At 49.8% G+C, this 23,924-nt stretch overlaps 10 protein-coding genes across 10 annotated transcripts; 6 read left to right on the top strand and 4 right to left on the bottom strand.

Annotated features, from left to right (window-relative positions):
* The first annotated feature begins 1,008 nt into the window (after nt 1–1,008).
* On the top strand, nt 1,009–4,186 carry TrAtP1_007971 (uncharacterized protein). Its single transcript, XM_066113740.1, has 3 exons — nt 1,009–1,423; nt 1,555–3,044; nt 3,145–4,186. Exons 1-3 carry the CDS (start codon nt 1,222–1,224, stop codon nt 4,072–4,074), a joined length of 2,622 nt encoding a protein of 873 aa, XP_065969828.1. The 5' UTR covers nt 1,009–1,221; the 3' UTR covers nt 4,075–4,186.
* On the bottom strand, nt 4,187–5,761 carry TrAtP1_007970 (uncharacterized protein). Its single transcript, XM_066113739.1, has 8 exons — nt 5,540–5,761; nt 5,461–5,486; nt 5,246–5,374; nt 5,021–5,123; nt 4,931–4,944; nt 4,584–4,821; nt 4,429–4,523; nt 4,187–4,353 (listed from the first exon to the last, which is right to left on the bottom strand). The coding sequence occupies exons 1-8, from the start codon at nt 5,595–5,597 to the stop codon at nt 4,297–4,299; spliced, it is 720 nt and encodes a 239-aa protein (XP_065969827.1). The 5' UTR covers nt 5,598–5,761; the 3' UTR covers nt 4,187–4,296.
* A 130-nt stretch (nt 5,762–5,891) lies between these two features.
* Nucleotides 5,892–7,791, top strand: TrAtP1_007969 (uncharacterized protein). Its single transcript, XM_014092761.2, has 3 exons — nt 5,892–7,134; nt 7,216–7,380; nt 7,454–7,791. The coding sequence occupies exons 1-3, from the start codon at nt 5,988–5,990 to the stop codon at nt 7,537–7,539; spliced, it is 1,398 nt and encodes a 465-aa protein (XP_013948236.1). The 5' UTR covers nt 5,892–5,987; the 3' UTR covers nt 7,540–7,791.
* Nucleotides 7,771–10,476, bottom strand: TrAtP1_007968 (uncharacterized protein). Its single transcript, XM_014092455.3, has 3 exons — nt 9,870–10,476; nt 8,793–9,813; nt 7,771–8,728 (listed from the first exon to the last, which is right to left on the bottom strand). The coding sequence occupies exons 1-3, from the start codon at nt 10,287–10,289 to the stop codon at nt 8,010–8,012; spliced, it is 2,160 nt and encodes a 719-aa protein (XP_013947930.2). The 5' UTR covers nt 10,290–10,476; the 3' UTR covers nt 7,771–8,009.
* Nucleotides 10,477–11,120: 644 nt separating this feature from the next.
* On the top strand, nt 11,121–13,091 carry TrAtP1_007967 (uncharacterized protein; the record flags this gene model as incomplete). The annotated part of the gene is made up of 4 exons (XM_014092760.2): nt 11,121–11,462; nt 11,546–12,111; nt 12,182–12,424; nt 12,485–13,091. The coding sequence occupies exons 1-4, from the start codon at nt 11,247–11,249 to the stop codon at nt 13,089–13,091; spliced, it is 1,632 nt and encodes a 543-aa protein (XP_013948235.2). The 5' UTR covers nt 11,121–11,246.
* Nucleotides 13,025–14,019, bottom strand: TrAtP1_007966 (uncharacterized protein). The gene is made up of 5 exons (XM_014092759.2): nt 13,954–14,019; nt 13,675–13,836; nt 13,466–13,575; nt 13,284–13,401; nt 13,025–13,225 (listed from the first exon to the last, which is right to left on the bottom strand). Exons 1-5 carry the CDS (start codon nt 13,976–13,978, stop codon nt 13,179–13,181), a joined length of 462 nt encoding a protein of 153 aa, XP_013948234.1. The 5' UTR covers nt 13,979–14,019; the 3' UTR covers nt 13,025–13,178.
* A 134-nt stretch (nt 14,020–14,153) lies between these two features.
* On the bottom strand, nt 14,154–16,479 carry TrAtP1_007965 (uncharacterized protein). The gene is made up of 6 exons (XM_066113738.1): nt 16,207–16,479; nt 16,111–16,151; nt 15,951–16,041; nt 15,810–15,892; nt 15,628–15,757; nt 14,154–15,565 (listed from the first exon to the last, which is right to left on the bottom strand). The coding sequence occupies exons 1-6, from the start codon at nt 16,379–16,381 to the stop codon at nt 14,295–14,297; spliced, it is 1,791 nt and encodes a 596-aa protein (XP_065969826.1). The 5' UTR covers nt 16,382–16,479; the 3' UTR covers nt 14,154–14,294.
* A 146-nt stretch (nt 16,480–16,625) lies between these two features.
* On the top strand, nt 16,626–19,948 carry TrAtP1_007964 (uncharacterized protein). Its single transcript, XM_066113737.1, has 4 exons — nt 16,626–17,269; nt 17,325–18,460; nt 18,526–19,003; nt 19,065–19,948. Exons 1-4 carry the CDS (start codon nt 16,685–16,687, stop codon nt 19,836–19,838), a joined length of 2,973 nt encoding a protein of 990 aa, XP_065969825.1. The 5' UTR covers nt 16,626–16,684; the 3' UTR covers nt 19,839–19,948.
* Nucleotides 19,949–20,327: 379 nt separating this feature from the next.
* Nucleotides 20,328–21,821, top strand: TrAtP1_007963 (uncharacterized protein). Its single transcript, XM_014092755.2, has 3 exons — nt 20,328–20,619; nt 20,694–21,391; nt 21,449–21,821. The coding sequence occupies exons 1-3, from the start codon at nt 20,493–20,495 to the stop codon at nt 21,467–21,469; spliced, it is 846 nt and encodes a 281-aa protein (XP_013948230.2). The 5' UTR covers nt 20,328–20,492; the 3' UTR covers nt 21,470–21,821.
* A 547-nt stretch (nt 21,822–22,368) lies between these two features.
* TrAtP1_007962 (uncharacterized protein) lies at nt 22,369–23,196 on the top strand (the record flags this gene model as incomplete). The annotated part of the gene is made up of 2 exons (XM_014092756.1): nt 22,369–22,376; nt 22,569–23,196. 2 exons carry the CDS (start codon nt 22,369–22,371, stop codon nt 23,194–23,196), a joined length of 636 nt encoding a protein of 211 aa, XP_013948231.1.
* Nucleotides 23,197–23,924: the final 728 nt, after the last annotated feature.

Below are 23,924 nucleotides of genomic sequence, written 5' to 3'. Positions count from 1 at the left end.
CTTATTTATTACAGCTCTGCCAATTCTTTCCGGGATTTCGGGCCAGTCCATCCCGGACATTTACAGGCAAATTTCTATCCCAGTCATAGTGTAGCGATGGGATGAGATGAGATTTTTGTTTCGTTTTCGGTTTTGTGTTTCTTCGCTTTTCAATTTCGTTCTTCATTTTGTCGACGATGTTTGATATGATGTACGAGTTGTTTCTAACGGCTTTTTGAATTGGGAATTGGGTCGCTGGAGGCCAGGTTGTGCTGCGTGTATCACTTTTTTTTTTATCATGAGATGGGAGATGAATGATGCAAAATTGCCTCGCATCACCGGGTATTTGTACTTTTTTTTCCTCTTTATCTCTTTCTTCTACCTGTTCCTTTATCTTGCATATGCGCTGTGGGTATCTGGGTAGCTGTTGGAATCTTGGACCAAATGATATCAATCGGGCTGAAATCAAATCCTAGTGTGTGCTCCGTGTTTGCAGTAGCGCAGCCGTGTATAGAGCACTTGAGCCGGGCAAAATGGGCCGCTTGCCGCTTGAAAAGCTACATGTAGTGCCTCTGTTGGCATCTATCTACCACGATATAGGTACCTGTCTAGGATTTGTGTAGGTACATGTATGAATTACTAAACCGGGTGTTGGGTGCAGGTATTGCGGTGGAGTGAAGTGTGATGCGATGCACTGCATTGAATACTTGGTGACAGGTGATAGGTGGCTTCCCCCCCCGGCCTATACCGGAATTGGGTTTGTATCAATTGTTGGCTGTAGGATATACGCGCAGGAGAACACCAAAGCAAAGATTTCCAGCGTATGCACATGTTCATGAAATAATCATCCGTCATGATAAATTGTATCTCCAACGCTATGAAACCCAGTAAATGCCATTGATATTCGGGCTACGTATTATGTAGCTGTCGGTTGTAAACGTCAGCTTCTGGCAGCATGTCATTGTTCCATATAGAGGGGTCGTATTAACGCCCGCCATTTTTAGATTTAGCCTTTCCTGCCCTGGCCGGTCGACGGAAAGCCGTTTTCAACCTCGCCTTTTTGGGGGTGGCGCGGCCTGCGGCTTCTTTCCCAATTGACATCAACCAGCTGTTGTTCCTTTTTACGTCCAGCCGCCAGTCACTCTTTTGCTGCCGTAAACGCCCTTTCTGCCTCCAGGGGCCGAAAGGGGACGCTGCATCGCAAGACTCAGAGGCTCTTTTTCTTGTTTTGTTTGCTACACCATGAGTGCGCCGGGGAAGCAGGCGTCGCGATGGGGCTCGTTTCTACAGCAGGCCGTGGCGGGCGTCGAGTCCCGCTTGGACAACATCCTGGCCGAGTCGGACGATGATCGCAGTGCGACGCCACCCGCGGCGGCTGCTTCTGCTGCTGCTGCTACGACGACAACGACAACGACGACTGCCAGTCCAAAAGTGACGAGCTCTGGTGAGTGAGTGATGATGCGGCGGAGAATATGAGGAGGGGAAGTCAAGGGAAGAGAGGGGCGAAAAGGATTCCCAACAACTTGGTATATGAACAGCTCCAGCAGCTAACCAAAAGGCAATTCGTGACAATAGACTCTCGGGCATCGTCGACTAGCCGCGCAAATGACCGACTACAAGCAAGACTGGCCAAGGCCTTGGCTAACAAGAATGCGCTTTCGCCGGCGAATGCGTCACCACGCAGCTCCTTCGATGCGGCCAGCCGAAGCTCCATGGAGAGGCCCTCGATGGATCAAGACCAGTCTGAGAATCTGCCGGGACAGAAGCCCGCATCCGAGACGGAGTCGCCTCAAATTGTCCCTGATCCCACAAACACCTCTACGGAGACGACGACTACGGAGACGACCGCAATACCGATAACAATAACGGACGATGATGCGGCTATAGAGTCTACTTCGGAGCCGGCGGCTGAAAACGCAGAGGATACCCCTTTAGGAACGGAAGAGGCACAGACGCTCAAAGAGGCACAGACGCTCAAAGAGGTACCTTCAAAAGAAGAGGAGGAAATATCGACAAAAGTGGTGAAAGACGAAACTCTGACAGGTACCCCTGGTGCGGCAACAACGGTTGTAGAAAATGGGCCTGGTGCCGACGAATTAGCTCGCGAGCTTGAGGAGGCAAAGTTGCGACATCGAGAGGAGATTCAAGAGTACGTTGAACGGATAGACTCTATACAGTCCAAGCTCCAATATCTCTCTAAAAATGCCGCCGACTCTGCAAAGCAGGCTGCGTCAGCTGCCCCATCTGGTAGCCAGGAAAAGAAGCTTGCGGAGAAGGATGAGCGGATCGCGCTGCTGATGGAGGAAGGCCAGAAATTAGCTGGAGCAGAGCAAAAGTACCGAGCAGCGATCAAGGCTTTGCGGCTTCAGGTGGGCGAGCGCGACAAGCAGTTGGACGAAGCACGGAAAGCAAAGGACAAAATGTCACTCGATATCCAAGCGCTGCGCGACCGCTTAGACGGAGATGAAGAGAAGGAAAAGCGCCAGCAGGAGGCCACCAAAGCGACAGCGGCTCTGCGGAAGGAAATTGACATCTTGAAGAAGGACAATGCCAACAAGGATGCTACGATTCGTCGGCTTGAACAGGAGGTAAAGTCAAAAGAGGAACAAGGCCGGGTTGCCAAGGCGGATGCTGTGAGCAAGGCGTTGGCCGCAGAGCGAGTGAAGCAAAAGGAACTCGAAGAGGCAAATGATGCTATTCGAGCGGAATTAGAGGCTCTAGGCGAGAAAGCCCGACTGGATGCCATAGAAGCGAGCGAAAAGCTTGAGCGTGCCATTCAGCGCGGTAACACCGTCGAGGCCGAGCTACGTCTTGAGCTTCGGAGCATGGAGGGCAAGCTGGAAGGTGTACGAGTAACCGCGGAAGAAGCTGCCTCTAGCACAGGAGGTGAGGCTCAGGCTAAGCTGTTCCGGCAGATAGAGACGTTGCAGTCACAGTATGCGTCGGCCAGGCAAAATTGGCAGGGCATTGAAGCGTCTTTGATGTCGAAAACGACCAGCCTGGAGAGCGAGAGAGACGAAGCACAGCGTCGAGAGTCTGAAATGCGCAAGAAGGCACGGGATGCGGTACGTCTGACATGTTCTGATCAATTCCAACCCTTTTTCTGTCGATATTCATCTGTCAATATATATACTAATTTTGTTGACTTTTCTTGTTTTGCCATAGGCCAAGCGTAGCAGAATTCTGGAAGATGAGCTACAAGATGCCCAGATGCAACTGGAAACCTGCCGCGAGGACTTGGCTGCTCTCCAAAAGACCTCAAAAGCTACCGAGACGGCCCTCGAACAAACCCGCACAGATCTAGACAAGGAGAAGCAGGCTGCAAGCAGAGCCTTTACGGCTGAATCAGGGAGACAATGGATCGATGAAGTTGCGGGTGCAGCGCCATCACGAACCCAAAGCCGACCAGAGTCGCCATTACTCTCCGTCCCACGAACATTCAGCTCCGAAGCTGTCTCATTATCTGTTCCCAACCGCATTCGACGATCTCCCACTCCTGTAAATATACTAGATACCGCAGCAGAAGGATTCAGTCCTCTTCGCCGGTCTTCCGCATACCTACCGCCTCGTATAGGGACAGGGCCGCTGTCACTTTCCGGATCCGTTCCTCCATCTCCCTTCTCTCCTCTGGATCAGCCGTTGGAATCACCACCGACAATACCTCCGTCTGTGACAGAGAGAGAAAATGGAATCAGCGATACGGCCCCTTCGTCGCCTCGCAATCTAGCACAAGATATGATTTCAGTGTCAACAGTGGCGGCAGGTCCGTCTGTTCAATTAGTAGAACGGATGAGTGCCGCAATTCGTCGTCTGGAAGCCGAAAGAGTTGCTGCCAAGGAAGAGATGGCGAGGGTCTGTAGTCAGAGAGATGAGGCGAGGTCAGATATGGTGAGCCTGATGAAGGATTTGGAGGACGCAAAGGCAGCATCTGCAAGGGTGCCGGATCTGGAAAAGGAAGTTGCCGACCTGGATACGAGATACCAAACCACCTTGGAGTTGTTAGGAGAGAAGAGTGAGCTGGTTGAGGAGCTGAGAGCGGATGTAGATGATGTGAAGACGATGTATCGGGAACTGGTAGAGCGAACTGTAAAATAAGTGTGGCTTGTTCATGGGTTTGGGCTCAGAAGGGAGGGCAGGGAGCATTAATAGAAGGACACAGAATCAAGGGGAAAGAAGGAAAAGCGTAATGAAAGACAATGATTTGGAATGACAAGGCGTGGTATGCTCTGTAGATTAGACTTGTACACTTTTATACACTACTGCTTATCATCCCCCCCTGTTGACAGCTGCTGCATCTGGTATAAAGCTTGCTAATAACTAATCGACCAGCTGAATGCCTTCTCGTTCAGCGCCTTGAATGATGAATTGGCGCACCTGTTTGCGGCACGTTAGTCCAATACATGCATACATGGAATCTGTACATGAAAGGGGGACGTAGGGTATCTTTACCTCTTTGTCTGGAGCCAAGTCAATAGCAAGTTCGCCATCGGTAGTCTTGAGTGTAAAATCAGCCTCTTCTTTCAGAAGAGCGACGGCAGTGTCTCCTACACAACACATCATATTAGCTTCACTCACAAACTTCCCATGAGATGTGTGACACATACCGTGGCCCTCCGCGACAGCATGATGAAGAGGAGTGAAGCCTTCGTTGTCCGTCGCATTCAGGGGGCTCCTGTTCTTCAGCAGAAGCATCACCATTGGCACGGAACCGACGGCCGCGGCGCGATGGATGGGATATTGGCCGCGGCGGTCGCGGACGCGGGTTGATGCTGGGGGTTTGGAGCTGATGAGGAGGCGGGCGACGTCGAGGTTCTTTTTGGAGGCGACGAAGTGGAGGGCTGTCTGGGGGGGTTTGATGTTAGCTAAGCTGGACTATGGCATATCCATATGCATAAGTTGCATTTGACGTTTTTGTATCTTGTTTCAGAATACAGTGATATCTTTGACTCACTTGACCGTTGTTATCTGAGAAATGAGTTAGTTAGGCACATGAGTAGCAAATAGCCAAGGCTTTGATAGTCTAGTTGAAGCAATAACTTACTCTTGATGTTGACATCGGCGCCCCTTTGGAGAAGGAGATTTAATGCTGGCTCGCTGTTTTGAACGCTGGCTGAGATCATGAGGGGAGTCCAGCCGCTGTCGTCCTATATTTGCGTAGACAGATTTTGGTGTAAGTAAGCTGGGTTAAAAACTTGGCTCATCTCATTTCAATACTGGTAAACACCGATGAAGATGATTTTGCTGGAAGAAGAGAACGTATATATACCTGAATATCTGGGTCAAAGCTTGACTGGTTTGCTAAAAGGAGGAGAATGTCGTAGCTGTTGGAAGAAGCTGCCCAGTGGACGGGATATCTGCCGTCGTCGTCCTTGCGTTTTGAGAGCTTGGGATCCGTCTATTAAATAGAGGTGTTGGTAGATGATTTGAGCTTCATTTTCTTGCATGCTTATGCGTATTGATCTTCTAGCCATCTGAACATACCTTGAGCAGACCTTCTGCAACGGAGACTGGGCCATGTTAGCTGATGTTGAATGTGTGCACATGGCCAAGAGCTCAATACCTCTGCCTTCTCTTGCAGCCGTGTGCAGCGGAAACTTATCGCCATCTGTATCAGCCATTGTGAGAACAGTGCGTCGTTTATATCTCGTATATATTGAGTCTTTGCTAAAGAAGTTGATTTTGGTTAAAAAGAGAGCAACAGATTCTGGAGTGGTGGGAGATGGAGATGTAGCTGGGCAAAAAATCCAAAGATGCAGGGTAAGGCGTTGTACTTGAAGCTTCCAGGCCACTGCTGTATTGCGTACTGGGCGCTCGCCCTGTATTTTCCTGGTGCGCCACAGTCTGAACTGCAGCATGTATGCACCCCACAGCGCCTGCGCCACAGAAGGCTGGGCCTTGCAAGTCCAATCCAAGTTCGCCTCTGGCGGCTGCTTTTTTGTTCTACAAACGCGAATCGACTCCAAATCCCATCTTTTGTACTCTAATCCTCTGCATCTTCCTTGTGTGCCATGGAGGCACCACAGACGCCGCAAGACGCGCTCCATCTGGGTGCGCTCGCGTCTCAAAATGCCTCTGCGACGAGGCATCTCTACTCTCGGCTCGAATTGTCCAACGGCAAGCGCCAGAAGCTCGAGGGCGTCTTCGAAGATGCCGTCATGAAGCGTCGATTCGAGGCCGAATACGCGGCTGTCCAGACCCTGCCCGAGGCGCTCGCAGCGAAACAACCATCGAAGCAACCACTGCGGAAGACGGCGGCCAAGGCTGGAGGCCCAGCGCGAAAAGCACCCAAACTTCTTGAGGCTGGACCTGGAGCATCACCGGCTGCGTCAAAGGCCAACGGAGACGAGCCGACGATTTCGACAACGACGGTACCGCAGAGCATGAGCCTGACAGTCAGAGGGTCACAAGCAATCCAGCAAGTCAAGCCCGAATGGCACCCGCCGTGGAAGCTGATGAGGGTCATCTCAGGCCATTTGGGATGGGTGCGCAGCTTGGCAGTCGAGCCGGGGAACAAGTGGTTTGCTAGCGGTGCTGGCGACAGGACGATCAAGATCTGGGATCTCGCCACGGGGTCGTTGCGATTGACATTGACGGGACACATTAGCACCGTGCGCGGCCTGGCCGTCTCTCCAAGACACCCGTATCTCTTCTCTTGCGGCGAGGATAAAATGGTCAAGTGCTGGGATCTGGAGACAAACAAGGTGATCCGCCACTACCACGGCCATCTCAGTGGTGTCTACACATTGGCTCTCCATCCGACGCTGGATGTCTTGGTGACTGGTGGTCGAGATGGCGTTGCTCGAGTTTGGGATATGCGGACGCGCAGCAACATTCACGTTTTGTCGGGCCATACCGGCACTGTGACAGATGTGGAATGCCAGGAGGCAGATCCCCAAGTGATTACAGCATCATTGGACTCTACCGTCCGGCTTTGGGATCTGGCGGCCGGAAAGGCCATGGGCGTTCTCACCCACCACAAGAAGGGCGTCCGGGCCTTGGCTGTCCATCCTACCGAATTCACCTTTGCATCGGGCAGCAGCGGCAGTATTAAGCAGTGGAAATGCCCGGAAGGCGCTTTCATGCAGAACTTTGAGGGCCACAATGCCATCATCAACACCATGAGCGTAAATAGCAACAATGTTTTCTTCTCAGGTGGTGCGTATCTCTTCCTCCCTTTGCCATGGCGTAAAGAATACACATGATGGACCAAGATCGATAATTAACTCCACAATTTAGGTGACAATGGCTCAATGAGCTTCTGGGACTGGAAGTCAGGTCACCGATTCCAATCTTTCGAGACAACAGCTCAACCAGGCTCATTAGACGCCGAATCAGGCATCATGAGCTCGACGTTTGACCGTTCTGGACTGCGTCTCATCACGGGCGAGGCTGACAAGACTAGTAAGTGTTTCTTCAATGGATTTTAACTTGTCCAGTTGACATGTTGTATGCTAACTCTTTGTTTTCCTCAAAGTCAAAATATGGAAACCAGATGAAAAAGCGTCAGAGGAGACGCACCCGATACAATGGACGCCAACATTGGCGCAAAGGAAATTTTAGCCAGGAGTTTATGGGAGTAATGTTATCTGATTTACGTTATTAATTCTCGATTTTCAAAGTGTATATATCAAGCGGCAACGGAAGAAGCATAGAACTTGCACCGCAAATCACTGGCGGATGGACACATGCATATTTTATGGCATTTGATGCCTTTCCGAATCTCATGGAGTAGAAATAGTTGGGCAAGATGACTCATGTACTAATTATTCTGGGCTAATGTTGGTAAATGAATTGTGTCTTAACTTTCTGATGATAACATTAAAGGTGCTTTACATATCTATAAGATGATCTGTTTCGTGATCTCATTGCTATTTTTGGTATCCAAACCCACCAACACGCTGAAGTACAAAACATCTATCAAAATCTTTGCATATTTCTCCCTTATCCTTCCTCGCCTGTCAAACTCTTAGTGTACACAATGGTTTATGAAAGCGTGAGTATAGTGTAGACGCTGCCGAAGGCCGTGCCGTTCATACACTCAGACCTATGGACTTGAGATCCGCGTCATCGCGCAGCGCCATCTTCACCTCGTCGTCAGCAATGGCCAACCGCAACTTGCTTGACCGGTCCGCACGATGCGCCTCCAAATTAATCAGGCCAGCGGCAACCAGCTCCAGGGCCGCGGTGTGGATGTATTGCGGCCGTCCTACCATACGCCGACCGGCTTGGTTCCCCTTGCCGAGGCCAGGAAGGATTTGAGCCATTCCAGGAGGTGGACGGGCTGTATAAGCCGTGGAGCGCTGAAGTTCATCCAGAGTTTCGCCAAGAGTCGTCTCAGCCAGACCAGACCTTCGGATTCTTAGTAGCAGCGCCGCCATGAGCATCTTCGACGTAAGGGGGAGGCCACGCAGATGTTGTTGGATGGGATTGGTCGTGGCCTCATTGATGGCTCTCTTGATTGTAGAGATTGTCACTCTTCCGCGCCGAGACTGGTCGGGAATTCCATTTTCATTCGCCCGTTTGCTTGGAGTCATTGGATCGCCCGGAGCGTCGCTCTCTGCCAGCTCAACCGCTCGACGGCAGATATCCAGCGCTCGTCTGGCGTCTCCGCTGACGGCAGCTACTTTGCGACTCGCAAACTGGACGGCATCTGCATCAACAATATTTCCCGGTACGCCTTCAAGACGAGATTGTATGATTTTCATAAGCTGGTCGTGGTTGTAGCCGGGGAAAGTAATACGGGTGAGGCCTATATTGAAGCTGTTAGACATCTTGCTTTCCTTACGACTAATGTTAGCTTCTGTTGTACGTACCTAAACGACTGCTGATCTTGTTGCTCAAAGTTCTCTCAGGAAGATCCATTGTGTTGGCTACTGCAAGCACAATAAGACGACTGTGTCGGAGGGTTGGCCAGTTGAAAAAGTTGTACATGACTGCTTGATTTTTCGTGACTAGTTGATCGAGCTCGTCCATCAACACGACACATGGAACGCGTCGTGGGCTAGGATTGCTGAATTCTCGCTCCAATAGGTCGAGTGACTGGGCAGGGCTTGCACGTTCGCCCTTGATAGCTTCCCATAGCAGCGAGTATGCCTGATGAGGATCTGTAATCTTCATGCCATTGATCTCAACGAATATGAAATCGTCCAACTCGTCTGAGCCGACGGCTTCTTCAAGGCGAGAAATGACTTCTCGTACCGTGGCCGTCTTTCCAGTCCCCGGTGTCCCGGAGATATAGATACAGTTGCCAGTACCCTCCGTGATGGCGGCTTCTAGATGTGAGTATACCAGTGAGAATTCTCCTTCACGACAAGGCAAGCTGGTGGGAACTGCTGAGACATGGAGGCGCGAACGTGCAATCTGAAACGGGGAAGATTGGACCTGGCTGGGCGACAGCTTTCTGGTGGCTAGAGGCGTGAACTCTAGTTTCTTTCCGCCACTCCTCGGTCCTCGCTTCGATTTGGGAGTTGTCGCTGAGTTTCTGCCGGTCTTGGTTGGTGTTTGAGGCGGTAGGTATGTACCCTCGGCCTCTGGCGGTGATTGAGCTCGAGCTTTTCGACGGGTTGCTCTGGTATTCTTCTCCACAAAGTCCTTTAAAGCTGATACGTCCCCATTCTCATAAGTTTCTTCCCATACAAACTCGTCCGTGTATGTAGTAGATCGGGTGTTGCAGCCACGCCGACATACAAATGTCTTCCCAAAGTCGGGCGAATTTCGCGATATCTTTCCGGAGGGATGCGCGCTGAGAAAGGCGTCTAGGGACATGATATTGGCCTTGCCATTGATCGACGCCAGGGGATTTACGTCGAAGGATGGCGAGATGTACAGCTCGTTCTAGATTGTTGGTTAGAAGAATGATGTTTCGTTCAAGGAATAGCAACTGTACGTACCCAGTAGAAGTCTTCTCGCTTTCTCCCCTTGTTACGGATCTCCTTCTCTGTCAAGAACCACATGAAATTGGCGCTCATTTCTCCAGTCTCGCTGTCTTCCTGGAAATCGCAGATGATGGCTACCCAAGCTCCAATGGACCCATCGGCCGCCTTGAGCATCACCGTGTCTCCAACGCGGCATTCGAAATCGCCATATCGAGCCCCAGCAATCTTGGAACTGGCCACGCCTCTCCTCCTCTTGCGATCCCCATCGCCCTTTTCGCCATTATCTGCTTGTTCGGTGGTATACAGCCATTCCCATGATAGTTCTCCAGTTTCTGAATTATTGTCTGATTCTTCGCTAGCCTCCGCAGCAGAAAAAGCACGTTTGCGCCCTCGGGTCGAGTGAGGATTGGTCTGAGGAGTGGTCTGAGCCGTCATTAGTGAGGATGCCGGGGTAAAGATGAATAGTTAAGCTGCTACTGAGCGGCTCGATGAGTTGGAGGTTGATGCCTTGTTTAGATTGTCGTTTCCTTGGGAAAATAATCAGAGCAGTGACGGCATTTAATTGGTCTGAAAATGAATCATGGAGCTTAAAGCAGCTCAGCAAGTTACACCCAGCACTTAGTAGGGTAGCTAAGTAGTCTAGATCAATTAACGCGTCTGGATTTTTGGGAGACGCGCCGGAGAGAACTCGATATGTGCATAGTCAATTGATGCATATTCCCAGTACACAGCAAGCAGACCATCCAGTACCCGCTCTTAAAGACGAAGAAATGCAAAACATTACGGCTCTGAATGTCGTGTAAATATGAACATACTAAAATACTTTGATTCTTGAACAGTGGAAGTGCTATACGATGATTATAGCTTACCAAAGTGAAGTAGTGTACGCAGCTAGGTAGGATACGCTTCACGCCCGTGTCGAGGGCTGAGACTGTTGTCTGTTATATCTTTGATACGATGAGAAAGCCGTAACAATAGACACAATGTATGATGAATAATACAACTAGCTGCATTATTTACAGAGCAGCTTTGGCTCATTGTGCGACGTAGACTCGCATTCTGCCAAACGGGAACGTGCAGATGCCTTGGCAGTGATTGACTGCTGGCCAGCAGATGCCTCTTGCCGCCAGCATCTCTTTCACTTTCCTTTCACTTCCCTTACCGCCCGTCACAGAGCTGCCTCAGGCTTACCATGTCGGTAGGCTGCATATATATACAGTAGCTTTGCTGGCACCTGATCACATCCCCTTTATTCTTTCTAAAATAACACACCACACCCCCTCTCCGCATTGTATCTCTCCCATGCCAATCATCTATTCATATCATCAAGCTCTAGGTTCACTTCATGTGCTCTAAAAGCTGCTAGAGCAACTTTGACTGGAAATTGCCAAGATGAACAAAGGCAAGCTTCGGGCAAGCTCCCGGCCGCCTAGGCCTCGAAACTTCCAAAATCCAAATGGACAGAATGAAGGGTCAAGGAAATTCTGGGGCTCACCAAAGAGAATGGCAACCGCCAAGTCCCAAATGAATGATAGGCGGCAACTAACAGTCGCCGCATTTGCCGGGGACTATCGCGGGCCGCCGCCTGCTGATAGAGACCTGATAGAAGTAAGTGGCGTCGATATCTTTCATACTGCTCTTGTATTCTCCAATCAATGCCAATTGCTCGTAGTCCACTGACCCTTGATAAGGCTACCTTTGTGACATCCATTAAGGAGTATGGCTTCTATGCTACACAGTTTACGACACATGACAGCGAAATGGATGCTGTTCGGCAACGGCATCAAGTTTGGATCGTTGCCGATGGGCCAGAGAGTCCAAACGTGCTCAAAATCTTCAGCGAGTCCGTGACCAATCTCCAAGCAGCCATATACACTCTCAACCAACGTTTTCATGATGCGCGCTTATCGAGAGACCTTTTGACTTCGGTGATAATTCCCCAGAAGAGCTCAAGAGTAACCGACGACACTCGTATACGAGTGTATCCCGATCAACGACCTCGAATATCCAAGCATTTTACCGAGCCTGATAATATGCCAAAAACTGTGGCAGCACTTCTCCATGAGCTTCGTCCGCATCTTCAAACTGCTTCAAAATGCCTTAAAAGTTCCAATTCCGAAATCAGGATGCGTGTGTCTTTCGCACTCTTGGATGACAATATATTCGGGAAAGGCCAAGCAGATCTAGTCAATTGGGATGACTACGCAGCTCAAGTGAAACTGTACTCACACCAAGGTGGACTTCATTTCAGCACTCGGTAGCTCTCACAGACAACCATACCCCCTCTTCATTTCTTGGTTGAATCTCCATACTGACTATATTTGAAGTTTTAGGGAATTCCGTCTTTCGAATTACATTATAAACCGTATGCTGGAATATGATGGTGCAGATGACCTTCGTCTGGATCGCAAAAGCGTGAAACGCACACACACTTTGTATCTCACCATGGGCGACGACAGAGAGTTAAAGGTAGAAAACTGGGCGAGCGATGAGTCCGCGTTATCCCGAGCCAAGCTTGGTCTTAGTTCGCCAGTCTCCTACATCGACTGGAAAGTGACGGCTCCAGAAATGTAAGTTTGCTATAAGAGGCCATCTAGTGTGCGTGCAGTACTGATACAATGAGGTGTTAGGATATTTGACTGGAGACTTCATGCAGAAACGTGGAAATACGAGAGCGTACCAAAAGAGCTCTTGAGACTACTCGAAACGCTAAAGCTCAGGGATGGCTGCAACGAGGATGAAACCAATTTTCTTCAGCCCTCCGCAGTAGTAGTGACCAAAGACCCTAGGTACTGGAGCCATGATATTTACCGGACTCGACTGAAGACATCGTTTATCGCAGAGTTTCAAGATAGTCCATATGTGCTGGAGATAGGTATAAATCAGGAGTGGGAGGGACTCAACACTCGTGCGCCAGAGAACAAGATTAATTGGCAAATGGAGTTTTATGGCAAACACTGGGATTCTGCAATGAATCAAGTCAACCCAGTTGACCAGAGAAAGGACTTTGGAGAAGGACTGAAGAACATTTGGGTTGGGTCGGATCCTGATCTAGAGAAGAGATTTGGGAACTTCTTGGAAGTCTTTTTGAAGGTCCAGCACCAGGTAAACTCTCTTCAAGATGATGAAGCAGATGATGAAGCAGAGAATGAAGCAGAGAATGAAGCAGAGAATGAAGCAGAGAATGAAGCAGATGATGAAGCAGAGGACGAAGCAGAGGACGAACAGGCAGAATAGACGTTTTCCGCTGCGAGCAGCTATTGGCCAGATAGATGGGCACATTACGCAATTCAGTTCATTATTCAATTTTTTTCTTCAGCTATCTCAGCTCTGGCCTTCTGATTGAGCAGCCATAATCTTTTGCCGTAAAACTGTCAAGACCTTATGATTAATAACTGTAGATGTTTCAGTTGAGCTGTGCAAACGTACCTTCTTCTATTGTGCGGACATTCATCTGTTTCGACTGAACAATCCCTTCCAGTTCCTTCAGGTTGTCACCAAGCTCTTTGACTTTTGTGTTGTAAAACTTTTCAGCCGATTTTAAGTTCTGCAGAGGGTTAACCATAGGGTTTACCAGCAAAACAGATGCAAGGCAAAGAAGCTCAACTGACCTTTTCAATCATAAACCCTGTGCCCACGTCCACCAGAACCGTCTCGGTACTCGTCAATTCGCCGCTTACGTATAGGGAGTTGGTCAACGGGACCAAAACCGCCTTTGAGCCTGTTTGCATCGCTGCCTTAGCACTATTTCCATTTCCGTGGCCTCTTTCTATCTGCGCGACCCGTCGGCTACCCTTGGGGATTGCGATGATGTATGTACCTTTGCTATCGGCGACTCGGCTTTGTACGCATCGGAGGCATTCTCTGAACTTGTTCTGGGCGCCGTGAAGCTGGGAGAAGGAGTTTGTGAGGTGTTCGAGCTCTTCCTCGAGCTGCTTCTTGACCTGCGCGAGCTGCTGGGGCTCGAGGGTGTCGAGGTTGACTAAAATATGCTGGAGTTAGCGCTACTGCTGCTGCTGCTGCTGCTGCTGCTGATGCTGCGCAAAGTGAAATCTTGAAGAGAGCAGAGATGAAGGATATAGAAACAATCGAGACTTACTTGCTTCTTTCTGGCCGCTCGACATGGCTGCTTGTGCTGCTTGTTTCGGGGGGATATAGTGGAAGCTTGGCCAAGCTGGACGTTAGGGAGTCGGTGCCCCTCCAAGCTTGAACCGCTGGGCGGATGACTGTAGAGGGGCTGGCGATTCTTGTAACGAGGACATGGAATCGCAGCTTTAATTTGCAGCACGGCTATTCAATCGCCACGAAAATGATTATGGATAAACAAGTTATTCACTTTAACTGATTCGGGTTTTTTTAATTCTTTATTTTATGTACTTTGGTCCAGATGGGAGATTTGTTGACTCTTCTGTCGCTGCACTCCTTCGCAGCTACTAGTATCTATAGCCGCTCCAGCAAAGTCCTGATATATTGGGGCACCTCTTCTGCCTTCACATTCTCCTTTACAGAGAGTCTCCTGCACTGCACTTCGCAGACGCCGTTTTCTCTCCAGGCCTTTCCGAGTACAACCACGACAGGATAGCCCGTCATGTCTGCGTCTTGCATTTTCCATCCAAATGCTTCTTTGCGGTCATCCAGGACGACGTCCAAGGCTGTCGCCGAATTTCCATTCTTTGTTAGGCCATCGTAGAAGTCCAGTGTCTGTTCATTGACGCCAGATGTTGGAATAATGACCACCTCAAACGGCGCAATAGCTCGAGGCCAGTTGAGCCCTTTATTGTCAGTGAGCTGTTCCGCCACGGCGCCGAGGATGCGAGAGACGCCGATGCCAAAGCAGCCCATCTGGGTTGGGACGGGAACCCCTGGGTTTTGTGGCAGCGCTACAGACGCTTCGAGCGGCTCTGAATAGCGTGTGCCAAGGAGAAATGTGTGGCCCAACTCCAATGCGCGATGAATCTCAAGCTTTCCCGAGTCACAGCGGGGGCAGCCGTCCCCATCTGCAATGCGCAAGAGATTTAGATTTGTCCCGGCTTGTGTTTGTGTTATTGACGATTGTGAGATGTCGCTATTCGTCCAATCTTGAGGGAGTAGAGGAAGCTCATCGCGGAGGCCTTCAAAAGCTCCTGAAAGTCTCGAATCAATGACGTTTAGGAGCTGGATTTCGTCACTCTTTCCCTTTGCCTCCTGTAAAACCTCGCTCCAGAACGGTGCGGCGTCACTGACGCTTGTATCTAGTTCCGGGACGACTGATTTGACAGCATGGATATTCCAGCTGTCATCTGAAGGCGAATCTCCAATCTTTGGGTACCACGCATTTATCAAAGTTTTCTTGTCCTTGGTGATGCCGCGCCAGAGACCGAAACTTGATGTAGAAATTGCACCGTCAATTTGTCTGGATGACCGAGCAGCGGCAACTTCGTCATTGGCGGTGTAGCCGCAATTGTTACAGCTTGCGACTGTGTCCTCTCCAATGGGATGAGAAAGGTGGTATTCATGGCTATGCTCTCCGCCCATGTCTCCTGAGCTGGCCTCGGCTACTAATATCGGCAGCTTCAAGTCTGAAAAGAAGGCCGAGTAGGCACCAGCGACGTCGCGATAAGTCTCGACGGCAGATTCGTGGGTCAAATCGAATGTGTACAAGTCTTTCATGATAAACTCACGAGATCTTAATAAGCCGTGCCTGGGACGGATCTCATCTCGGTACTTTCGTGCTAGCAGATCAGTTAGGAGCTGTGATATACCACAAAAGCTACCTAGGCTTAGAGGCTCATACTAATCTGGTATAACTTCAAAGGCAAGTCTTTATAAGACTTTAACGTGCTTGCGACAAGGGATGTGATTTCTTCTTCGTGTGTTGGTGACAGCATGATAGGCACATCCTTGCGATCTTTGAGTCGAAATAGCTTGCCTGAGTATTAGCAACGAGATGTCTGCAATTGGTAAAAACTGACATACCTCTGGTGAGACTTTATCCAAGCGCCCACTTTTGCGCCATAATTCTTCAGTAGTGAGAGTCGAGAGAGCAAGCTTGGATGCTCCTATAGAAAGATATTGATCAGTTGAGAAATACTCTCCATGAATTTTGATATGATTAACCTATGCTTTGCATATGCTTGTCAACAAGACGCTCAATTTTATCCTGAACTCGTAGGCCCAGTGGAAGCAGCTGAAAAACTCCAGATTGTGCCTGGGGAAACAAGCTAGATCAGTAAAACCATCTTGAAGTAGATGAAGTATGATATGAGGATCGGCCTACCTGGCGAAGAAATCCGGCTCGGATGAGCTTGCCATGACCAGCTACCGAGCAATTAGCTCGACATTCCGTCACACCGATAAGCAAATAGCTTCATACTTTCGCCCTCAGTGGCCGTGACACCACCAGTGGGCACCCATATCTTCGACAGGGTTGATCTAAGCCGAGTGGACTGAGCAAAAAACGGCAGTGAAAAGACTCGGATGTGGTTCGAGGTTTGAGCGGCTGTTAGTGGGCGAAGTCCGCCGCGGTAAATCAAATTTGAAGCACGCATGTTCAGCGATCGACACTTCAATCCATTCTAAAATTTACATAATTATCCAGAAACGATAGTGATTATGCACCTCACAACGAGACAAGTCTCAACATGGCCACCAATGAAGAGCGAGTGTTAGATCCAAGACAACTGAGATGGTCCCTTAGACGCGCTGCGCTAAGAGTAGCCGCGATAAACGCCCGCATTTGATGGGGCGATAAGATAAGAAATATTTCAAAAAAATACTTGCATCGAATCGCATTCTGAATCTGAAATTTGAAGCAGCCAATTTTACCACCTAGACAGCGGCGCATCTACGCTATGGCGAAGCAATCCAAGAAAAGCAAAGGGCCGAAGCGCTCGAACGACTATGCGGCGCGCCTTCAGAACGGAATGTCTCAAATCACTTCTCAAATTGAAGCGAAATTGAACGGCAATCCATACAAGCGAAAGAATCCGCCTACTGAAGTGTCTGGCAAGCAGAAACAGCGAAAGCAGCGCGATTCCGAGGGCGCACCAGCCACGAACGGCACCAGCGATGATAAAGATGCTTTGCTAGCTGAGATTAAGGCCCTGGGAGGAGATGAAGAGGACTGGCACCTGATCAACGACGTTGCATCTGATGATGAAGTTACTTCAGGATCAAAGGCACCGGTAGACAAGGGACTGAAGGATGAACTAGCAGCTCTTTCAAAAGAACTTGGTTTCTCCGGAATGATACCCGATGATGCTAGCGACGAAGAGGAGGAGGAGGAGGACGTAGAAGAAGAAGACGAAGAAGAAGACGATGATGAGAGCGAGGAAGAGGTCAGCAACAAGAATAAGAACAAGGGCAAAAGCGAAACCCTCAAAGCCCCAAAAGAAAAGGGACCCGCAGAGAATGAAATGCGAAGGGTTGAAGGCCTGGTAAGTTGATATCCTTGAGTCAATGGCATCTCTGACAACTAACTTAGTAAACTAGATTTTCGAACCGCGCGCGGACTGGCACGCTGCCAGGTTGGCCCAACTGCCTGAACCCCAAGTCGATGACATTGGTCCCTTCATGTCGGCCATAAACTCACTAAAAGAGCATGGAAAATATCTCTTGGAGACAGAGGCGGCGAAATATAGAACGACCATCTTTGCGTCTTCATCTCACAAATTTCTTGCCACCATCATGACATCTGGTACTCTTACAGACAAGATTTCCGCCCTCACCTTGGCTTGTCAAGAGTCCCCCGTTCACAACATTCGCGCATTCGATTCTTTGATGAACCTGGCTTCCAAGAAAAGCCGAGCCCAAGCCATTGGAGCTATAGGAGCACTCGTGGATATGCTCGGCCCCGGCACAGTGCTGCCATCAGACCGACGATTGAGGAACTTTCAAGCTCAGCCTGGGCTTCTGGGCTCTCTTCAACGCGCTTCCGCCAAAATTTGGGCTCCAAGCCAGCCGCTTCCTGGTAAAATTACACAAGCTCATTTGATCTCTTGGGCTTACGAAGACTGGTTGAAGGACACTTATTTCAAAATGATCCAGCTCTTGGAAGTCTGGTGCTCTGATGAAATTGAGTATTCAAGAATGAGAGCCGTCGACTTTGTCTATGCCTTACTCAAGGACAAGCCGGAACAGGAATCAAACCTTCTCACTCTCCTGGTTAACAAGCTTGGCGATCGCGACCGAAAGATCTCTTCCCGAGCTTCATATCTTCTCTTGCAGCTGCAAAATTCACATCCTGGCATGAGGCCGATCATCGTGCGAACAATAGAACAGGAGATCCTTCTTCGACCTTCAGCAGATCATCGAGTGCGCTACTATGCCATCAACACGCTCAACCAAACAATTCTCTCAAACAAAGAGCCAGCAGTGGCTGAGTCCCTTCTTCGCATCTACTTTGGCCTTTTCGCCACAATTCTCAAAACTGGAAAGCTTGGAATGCCGACAGAGGATGAACCCAACAAGACGCAGAAATCTGGCAAAGGCTCGTTCGGAAAGAAGGGCAAACAGTTCAAGGCTGCAGCCCCATCTATCCCAGAAGCCGAGGCGACTGATAAGCTTGTGTCTGCCCTGTTGACCGGTGTGAACCGTGCCGCACCATTTGTAGGCACCAACGATACGGTGTAAGTACTTACAAAACAACTAATGCTATGCTGTGCCTCTGTGGATGCTAATGACTTGTCACTAGTTTGGAACGCCATCTTGATACTCTCTTCAAAATTGCGCACTCTGCCAACTTCAACACCGGTATCCAAGCTCTACTCTTAATTCAGCATCTCTCTACGACAAAAAATATGGGCAGCGACCGCTTCTATCGGACGCTGTACGAGTCACTGCTGGATCCACGTCTCATAAACTCTTCAAAACAAGCGCTTTACTTGAATCTGTTACTGCGAGCACTGAAGAACGATGTTGATGTGAGAAGAGTCAAGGCTTTCGCAAAGCGAATGCTGCAGGTATCAGGTCTCCACCAGCCCCCCTTTATCTGTGGTTTGCTCTACGTTATCTCTCATCTAAGGCAAACCTTTCCTGATATTTCAACGCTGGTTGAGGAACCGGAAGAATCAGTATTTGATGATGAGGCGCCTGAGGACCGTCCAACGTACGATGGGCGCAAAAGAGATCCCGTACACAGCAACGCTCATAGAAGCTGTTTGTGGGAAATGGTATGTTCACTCTCTTACAGCCACACAATGTGCAATACGAATGACTAATCCATTGTTCCAGGTTCCTATTCAACAGCACTTCCACCCAGCCGTGGAGAGATTCGCCTCTGCGCTGCTGGATCGAAACCAGAAGATGATGAAGCCCGATATGGAGAGCCACACTCTCATCAAGTTTCTGGATAAGTTCGTCTACAGGAACGCAAAGGCTTCAGATACTCGTGGTGCTTCTATTATGCAGCCTCTCAAGGCGGCCAAGGACATTGGAGATATTTGGCTCGGTGGTGGGCGCAGCAGCGCATCTACAACACAAGTCAACTCTGCTGCATTCTGGAATAAGAAGGCAGACGACGTGGCAGCTGAAGATGTCTTCTTCCACAAATACTTCCAGCACGTTTCCAAGGAGCCCAAGGAATCTACTAAGAAGGCACGCGCGACAGGCGACGCAGAGGCAGATGAAGATGCGGAAGAGGATGAAATCTGGAAGGCACTGGTTAATGCCCAGCCTGACATCGACGAAGATGCTTCTGATGCTGGCTTTGACGATTTGGATGAGCTGGATATGGCATCTGACGACGATTCCTCGCCTGCCCTGTCACTGGATGGCGATGATGATGAGGAGGACGAGGATGATGACATGGGCGTAGAGTTCAATGACTTTTCAGACGAAGAGGATGTCGACGAAGAGGATGGCCTGGTTGCCCCTGATGTGGCCAAGTCAGACAAAGAGAAGGGCGACAAGCGCAGGGCTAGGAAGAAGATGCTCAAGGGCCTGCCTACGTTTGCGTCTGTGGATGACTATGCAGAGCTTTTGGCAGGAGAAGAAGATGACTTGTAAAAATAGACAAAGAGATGTTAATAAGAGGGAAAATAATTGTTTTGAGGCGGCGAGAATTCAAGCGGCTACGAAATACTTGGAGCATTCGGGTATAAGTGGTGTGTAAGTGGTATGTACAGTAAAGGGGTCTCTTCTTTTTTTTCCCTTCCCGGGCCAGAGGCGAATAGGCGATGAGTTTTTTTATGAATGCTATCTTCTCGCGATCATCAAGAAAACTATACACACCTTTGCTGGATTTCTCCTTCTAATTCATCGCAGCCATGAATAAAAGATACGGCAGCCAAATAAGGAAAATATTCCCGACCAATAATCACTTGGATAGAGCCGAGGCTCTCCCCCACACCGAGTTCGGATACGCCGAACGGTCTAAGCCGCAAGGTTGGCTAGAATCGGGCTAACAGGGCACCGATAAGCCCGTATCAGTTTATCTTATCGGCAAATAAATGCGCCAACAAAGGCGTGATGGAGGTGCCGTAAATTAGGCGCGCAATCGGATCGCCTTTGCCTCGGTAATTCCCGCTTCTTTTTAATACAATCGTCTTGCTTCTCTAATTTTTTGTTGTTCTTTTTGTCTTGTTTCTTTTATTAGAGGGGACGTGCGACGAAAGTTGGGATTAAGGAGAAAAGAGAGAGAGAAAAGAGATATTTGGCAGAATGTTTGGTCAACAAGTTGCTCGTGGCGGGCGCCGAATCGGTCAGATCGCTCGAAGTGGCCAACAGTCGCCGCTTGCTGCGATCAAAGGGGCCGGTCAGCGACGATGCTATGCTGAGGCTGCACAGGGTGAGTCTTGTCTCTATGTGTGTTTATTGAGTGGCGTACGGGATGTTGGCTAACGTTGGGATTCTTTTCCATAGCCGCGGCAGCTCCCAAGGGACGAGTCGGACGAGGTCTCGGCCTAATCCTCTACGGCGTCGCATTTGGAAGCATCGGAGCAGCAGCAACATGGTACTCGATGGTACAGCAGGGCTTTTCTCACTTCACAGACGCCGAGACTTCGAAGCTGTTTGTGCCCGACACCGACGAGATCCAGCGCATCGAAGACACAATCAACAACCACCCGCTGGTCAAGGAACTGCGATCACGGCCCGATTTCAAGGAGTCGCGGCCGCACCTCAAGATGGCGAATGGCATCCGCAACCAGAGCCTCACCGCCGGCGTCCTGCAGGGCAACGGCAAGATGGTGGTCCCTCCAATCGCATTCATCGAAGACGGCGGAAAGTCCATTGTCAGCATCACCTACATCGGCGACCAGGTCTGCGGCCACCCGGGCCTTGTCCACGGAGGGTTCCTGGCGACGATGCTGGACGAAGGCATGGCGCGGGGATGCTTTGGCGCGCTGCCGCACAACATTGCCGTGACGGCCAACCTGGAGGTCAACTATCGCAAGCCGACGCCGGCGAATAGCTTCCTGGTGCTTCGCGGAACGACGACAAAGGTCGAGGGACGCAAGGCGTGGTCTGTGGGAAGCATCGAGACGTTGCCGGAGCCGGGCGAGAAGCCGACGGTGTTGGTCGAGGCGAAGGGACTGTTCATCTCGCCCAAGTATGCAGCCGTAAGTTTGACCGTTTGTTGAACTTTTTCTATGCGTGGCGCTGACATAATAATTTAGTTGATGCCCTCAATTGTATAAGCATTTATATGGAATAGCGGACTGCTGAGAGCGGGCGAGATTGGTCGGGCTGACGATGCGGTGGCTGGAGATTAGGAACGCGGCATCTTTCTTTTTTACTTTGCTTTGACTTGCATTGCTCTTTTAATCATTTTACTTTTATTCCTGGGAGAAAGCGACAGGAGGCATCGGATATACACACAGAGTTATCAGATACATTACATGAGGATATACGTTGTACATATGAGATAATAGAGGGTACTTGTTAGTACCTAGAGGTTTAGAGTAGACGAAGGATTGTCTTTTACAGCGATTAGGAAGAACCGAGCCTTTTTGATGCTTTACATTGGCATAAAACAACCACATAGAGACTCATCATCAGTGAAACGACATGCCAGGTAGGTAGCTATACTGCTTACAAAGAAGGAAGAAAAAAGCCTTTTAGCATAAAAAACAGCGGGGATCACACAGCGGAAGTCGGCGGTTTCGGGCTGTCGCCATCAGCCTCCTCAATGAGCACATCATCCCCCTTGGCGTAGTTTGCCCAACGATCTCTAGAAAAGCTGCCTTTATATGGGGTTGAGTGTGGGTTTTTTTCTTGTCTAGACTAGATTGTAACTTATTTTTTTTGTTAGTACTAGCAGTACGCGGAGAAGAAATAACGGCTGGCGATGACGGCGAGGGCCCGAAATGTCATGGTGGAAGTAGGTACGTACGCATGCAGAATGATCGCCCATCTCGCATATCGCCATTAAACCGTCCATCCCTTTATATATCGCAACTCTTATTTCCACACCTCTTTCCATTGACTTTCTCCCCATCGTCTTTTTTTATCTACTTTATTTTTCTGTCTTTGTTAAACAAGCGACGTATCTCATTGGAATTCCATTTTCCTTGTTAAATCCCGTCTCATATACACAATGGCCACGTGCGTAACCCGTCTATATTGCCCCTCCCCCGCCTTGCGACAGTTGAGGCTCGCTCTCCTCCAAAAGCCCATTATCACGACTTTTCCCACCACTTCTCCAGATGATGCGCTCCTCGCGCAAACAATACTACACACGCTCATTAATATAATTACAAAGCAAAAACCAAGTCGCTAACTCCAGCATCCCAACAGCAACATCACCTGGCATCCGTCCCTCTCCCGCCGCGAGCGCAACCAGCTGCGCTCCCAGCGCGGCCTCACAATCTGGCTGACGGGCCTCTCCGCCTCGGGCAAGTCCACCGTCGCCACCGCCCTGGAGCAGCACCTCCTGCACCTGGGCCTCTCCGCCTACCGCCTCGACGGCGATAACGTGCGCTTCGGCCTCAACAAGGACCTGGGCTTCTCCGAGGCCGACCGCAACGAGAACATCCGCCGCATCGGCGAGGTCGCCAAGCTCTTTGCCGACTCGGCCACCATTGCCATCACCTCCTTCATCTCGCCCTACCGCGCCGACCGCGATCTTGCGCGCCAGCTGCACGCCCAGACCAACCAGGACGCCGACGAGCCCATTCCCTTTATCGAGGTTTTTGTCGACGTGCCCCTCGAAGTGGCTGAGCAGCGCGACCCCAAGGGCCTGTACAAAAAGGCCCGCGCTGGCGAGATCAAGGAGTTCACTGGCATCTCTGCGCCGTATGAGGAGCCTTTGAACGCCGAGATTACAATCAAGACTCACGAGAATACCGTCGAGGAATGCGTTGCGCAGATCACAAACTGGCTCAGTGAAAAGGGCTACATTAAGAGCGCAGAGGTCAAGAATTAAAAAAGCAACAATAAAAATAACGAAAATGCAGTAACAAAAGTCATATTGGGATTCAAGTGTAAGATGAGGACACCCATGGTTAATGGGCTGTAGATGCTATTTGCCTTTGTCACTCTAGACCTCTTTCCTAGAAGGTCTTAGAAGGTTGATTGATTGATTGATAGAGAAGAAGAGGGAAACGGAAAATGTGAAACATTGTCTTTAAAAGTCTTTAGAAGAAAGTTGAACCGACAAACATAGAATACAGGCGCATGACGCTTTTAGAAAGAAATTCTCTCTATATCCGCTTCAGGGAAATTCAGCCTCATAATAAACAAAAGCCGTGTACTCGTTTCCTTCGCCGGTCCCTAATCCCGCCGCGGCCATCTCTGAGCTAAGGGCAGCATCGTCTTTCGTGACCCTACCGTGCTTATCCCTTCCGAACGCATTTCCGCCCAGGTATGAGTACTTTGAGTCCAACGCTGCCTTTGCCTTGGGGGCCAGCTTCGGTGTTGTCTGTTTCAGAGGTAGTTAGCAGCCATAGGTAAATAGTAACGCGGCATCAAGTCAAAGAAAGGGTCAGGGTTATGGACAGGCCAGGCGTAAAGAGTAAATAGCATGATGTAGCATACCTTGATCAGAGCTGTGGCATAGTCCAGCGGCAATCCGTATCGCAATACAGCCTCAACAAAGACGCGCAAGGTAAGGACATGCACCCAAATCATGACACTTTCGCTCCATCCAGTCCT

Source organism: Trichoderma atroviride, chromosome 4 (genome assembly GCF_020647795.1).
Source record: "Trichoderma atroviride chromosome 4, complete sequence".
Lineage (NCBI taxonomy): Eukaryota > Fungi > Ascomycota > Sordariomycetes > Hypocreales > Hypocreaceae > Trichoderma > Trichoderma atroviride.
Note: the sequence above shows the minus strand (reverse complement) of the source record. Positions and strands in the feature narration are given on the sequence as shown.

What these genes read in the sequence shown, in the direction of transcription:
- TrAtP1_007965 (XM_066113738.1), bottom strand. Translation starts at nt 16,381, where the DNA reads ATGCGTGCTTCAAATTTGATTTACCGCGGCGGACTTCGCCCACTAACA. An exon ending in GAGCCGGATTTCTTCGCCAG is followed by an intron (nt 16,042 to 16,110) that starts GTAGGCCGATCC and finishes TTGTTTCCCCAG; the next exon opens with GCACAATCTGGAGTTTTTCA. An exon ending in TTTGAAGTTATACCAGATTA is followed by an intron (nt 15,566 to 15,627) that starts GTATGAGCCTCT and finishes CTGATCTGCTAG; the next exon opens with CACGAAAGTACCGAGATGAG.
- TrAtP1_007969 (XM_014092761.2), top strand. Translation starts at nt 5,988, where the DNA reads ATGGAGGCACCACAGACGCCGCAAGACGCGCTCCATCTGGGTGCGCTC. An exon ending in CAATGTTTTCTTCTCAGGTG is followed by an intron (nt 7,135 to 7,215) that starts GTGCGTATCTCT and finishes TCCACAATTTAG; the next exon opens with GTGACAATGGCTCAATGAGC. An exon ending in GGGCGAGGCTGACAAGACTA is followed by an intron (nt 7,381 to 7,453) that starts GTAAGTGTTTCT and finishes TTTTCCTCAAAG; the next exon opens with TCAAAATATGGAAACCAGAT.
- TrAtP1_007970 (XM_066113739.1), bottom strand. Translation starts at nt 5,597, where the DNA reads ATGGCTGATACAGATGGCGATAAGTTTCCGCTGCACACGGCTGCAAGA. An exon ending in GGCTGCAAGAGAAGGCAGAG is followed by an intron (nt 5,487 to 5,539) that starts GTATTGAGCTCT and finishes AACATGGCCCAG; the next exon opens with TCTCCGTTGCAGAAGGTCTG. An exon ending in TGCTGTCGCGGAGGGCCACG is followed by an intron (nt 4,524 to 4,583) that starts GTATGTGTCACA and finishes TGTGTTGTGTAG; the next exon opens with GAGACACTGCCGTCGCTCTT.
- TrAtP1_007968 (XM_014092455.3), bottom strand. Translation starts at nt 10,289, where the DNA reads ATGACGGCTCAGACCACTCCTCAGACCAATCCTCACTCGACCCGAGGG. An exon ending in AGCGAGAAGACTTCTACTGG is followed by an intron (nt 9,814 to 9,869) that starts GTACGTACAGTT and finishes CCAACAATCTAG; the next exon opens with AACGAGCTGTACATCTCGCC. An exon ending in CAAGATCAGCAGTCGTTTAG is followed by an intron (nt 8,729 to 8,792) that starts GTACGTACAACA and finishes GCTTCAATATAG; the next exon opens with GCCTCACCCGTATTACTTTC.
- TrAtP1_007966 (XM_014092759.2), bottom strand. Translation starts at nt 13,978, where the DNA reads ATGTCGAGCGGCCAGAAAGAAGCAA. An exon ending in GAGCGGCCAGAAAGAAGCAA is followed by an intron (nt 13,837 to 13,953) that starts GTAAGTCTCGAT and finishes AGCATATTTTAG; the next exon opens with TCAACCTCGACACCCTCGAG. An exon ending in TGTCCGCACAATAGAAGAAG is followed by an intron (nt 13,226 to 13,283) that starts GTACGTTTGCAC and finishes AGGTCTTGACAG; the next exon opens with TTTTACGGCAAAAGATTATG.
- TrAtP1_007964 (XM_066113737.1), top strand. Translation starts at nt 16,685, where the DNA reads ATGGCGAAGCAATCCAAGAAAAGCAAAGGGCCGAAGCGCTCGAACGAC. An exon ending in TGCGAAGGGTTGAAGGCCTG is followed by an intron (nt 17,270 to 17,324) that starts GTAAGTTGATAT and finishes TTAGTAAACTAG; the next exon opens with ATTTTCGAACCGCGCGCGGA. An exon ending in GAAGCTGTTTGTGGGAAATG is followed by an intron (nt 19,004 to 19,064) that starts GTATGTTCACTC and finishes CCATTGTTCCAG; the next exon opens with GTTCCTATTCAACAGCACTT.
- TrAtP1_007971 (XM_066113740.1), top strand. Translation starts at nt 1,222, where the DNA reads ATGAGTGCGCCGGGGAAGCAGGCGTCGCGATGGGGCTCGTTTCTACAG. An exon ending in TCCAAAAGTGACGAGCTCTG is followed by an intron (nt 1,424 to 1,554) that starts GTGAGTGAGTGA and finishes TCGTGACAATAG; the next exon opens with ACTCTCGGGCATCGTCGACT. An exon ending in GCAAGAAGGCACGGGATGCG is followed by an intron (nt 3,045 to 3,144) that starts GTACGTCTGACA and finishes GTTTTGCCATAG; the next exon opens with GCCAAGCGTAGCAGAATTCT.
- TrAtP1_007963 (XM_014092755.2), top strand. Translation starts at nt 20,493, where the DNA reads ATGTTTGGTCAACAAGTTGCTCGTGGCGGGCGCCGAATCGGTCAGATC. An exon ending in CTATGCTGAGGCTGCACAGG is followed by an intron (nt 20,620 to 20,693) that starts GTGAGTCTTGTC and finishes TCTTTTCCATAG; the next exon opens with CCGCGGCAGCTCCCAAGGGA. An exon ending in TCTCGCCCAAGTATGCAGCC is followed by an intron (nt 21,392 to 21,448) that starts GTAAGTTTGACC and finishes ATAATAATTTAG; the next exon opens with TTGATGCCCTCAATTGTATA.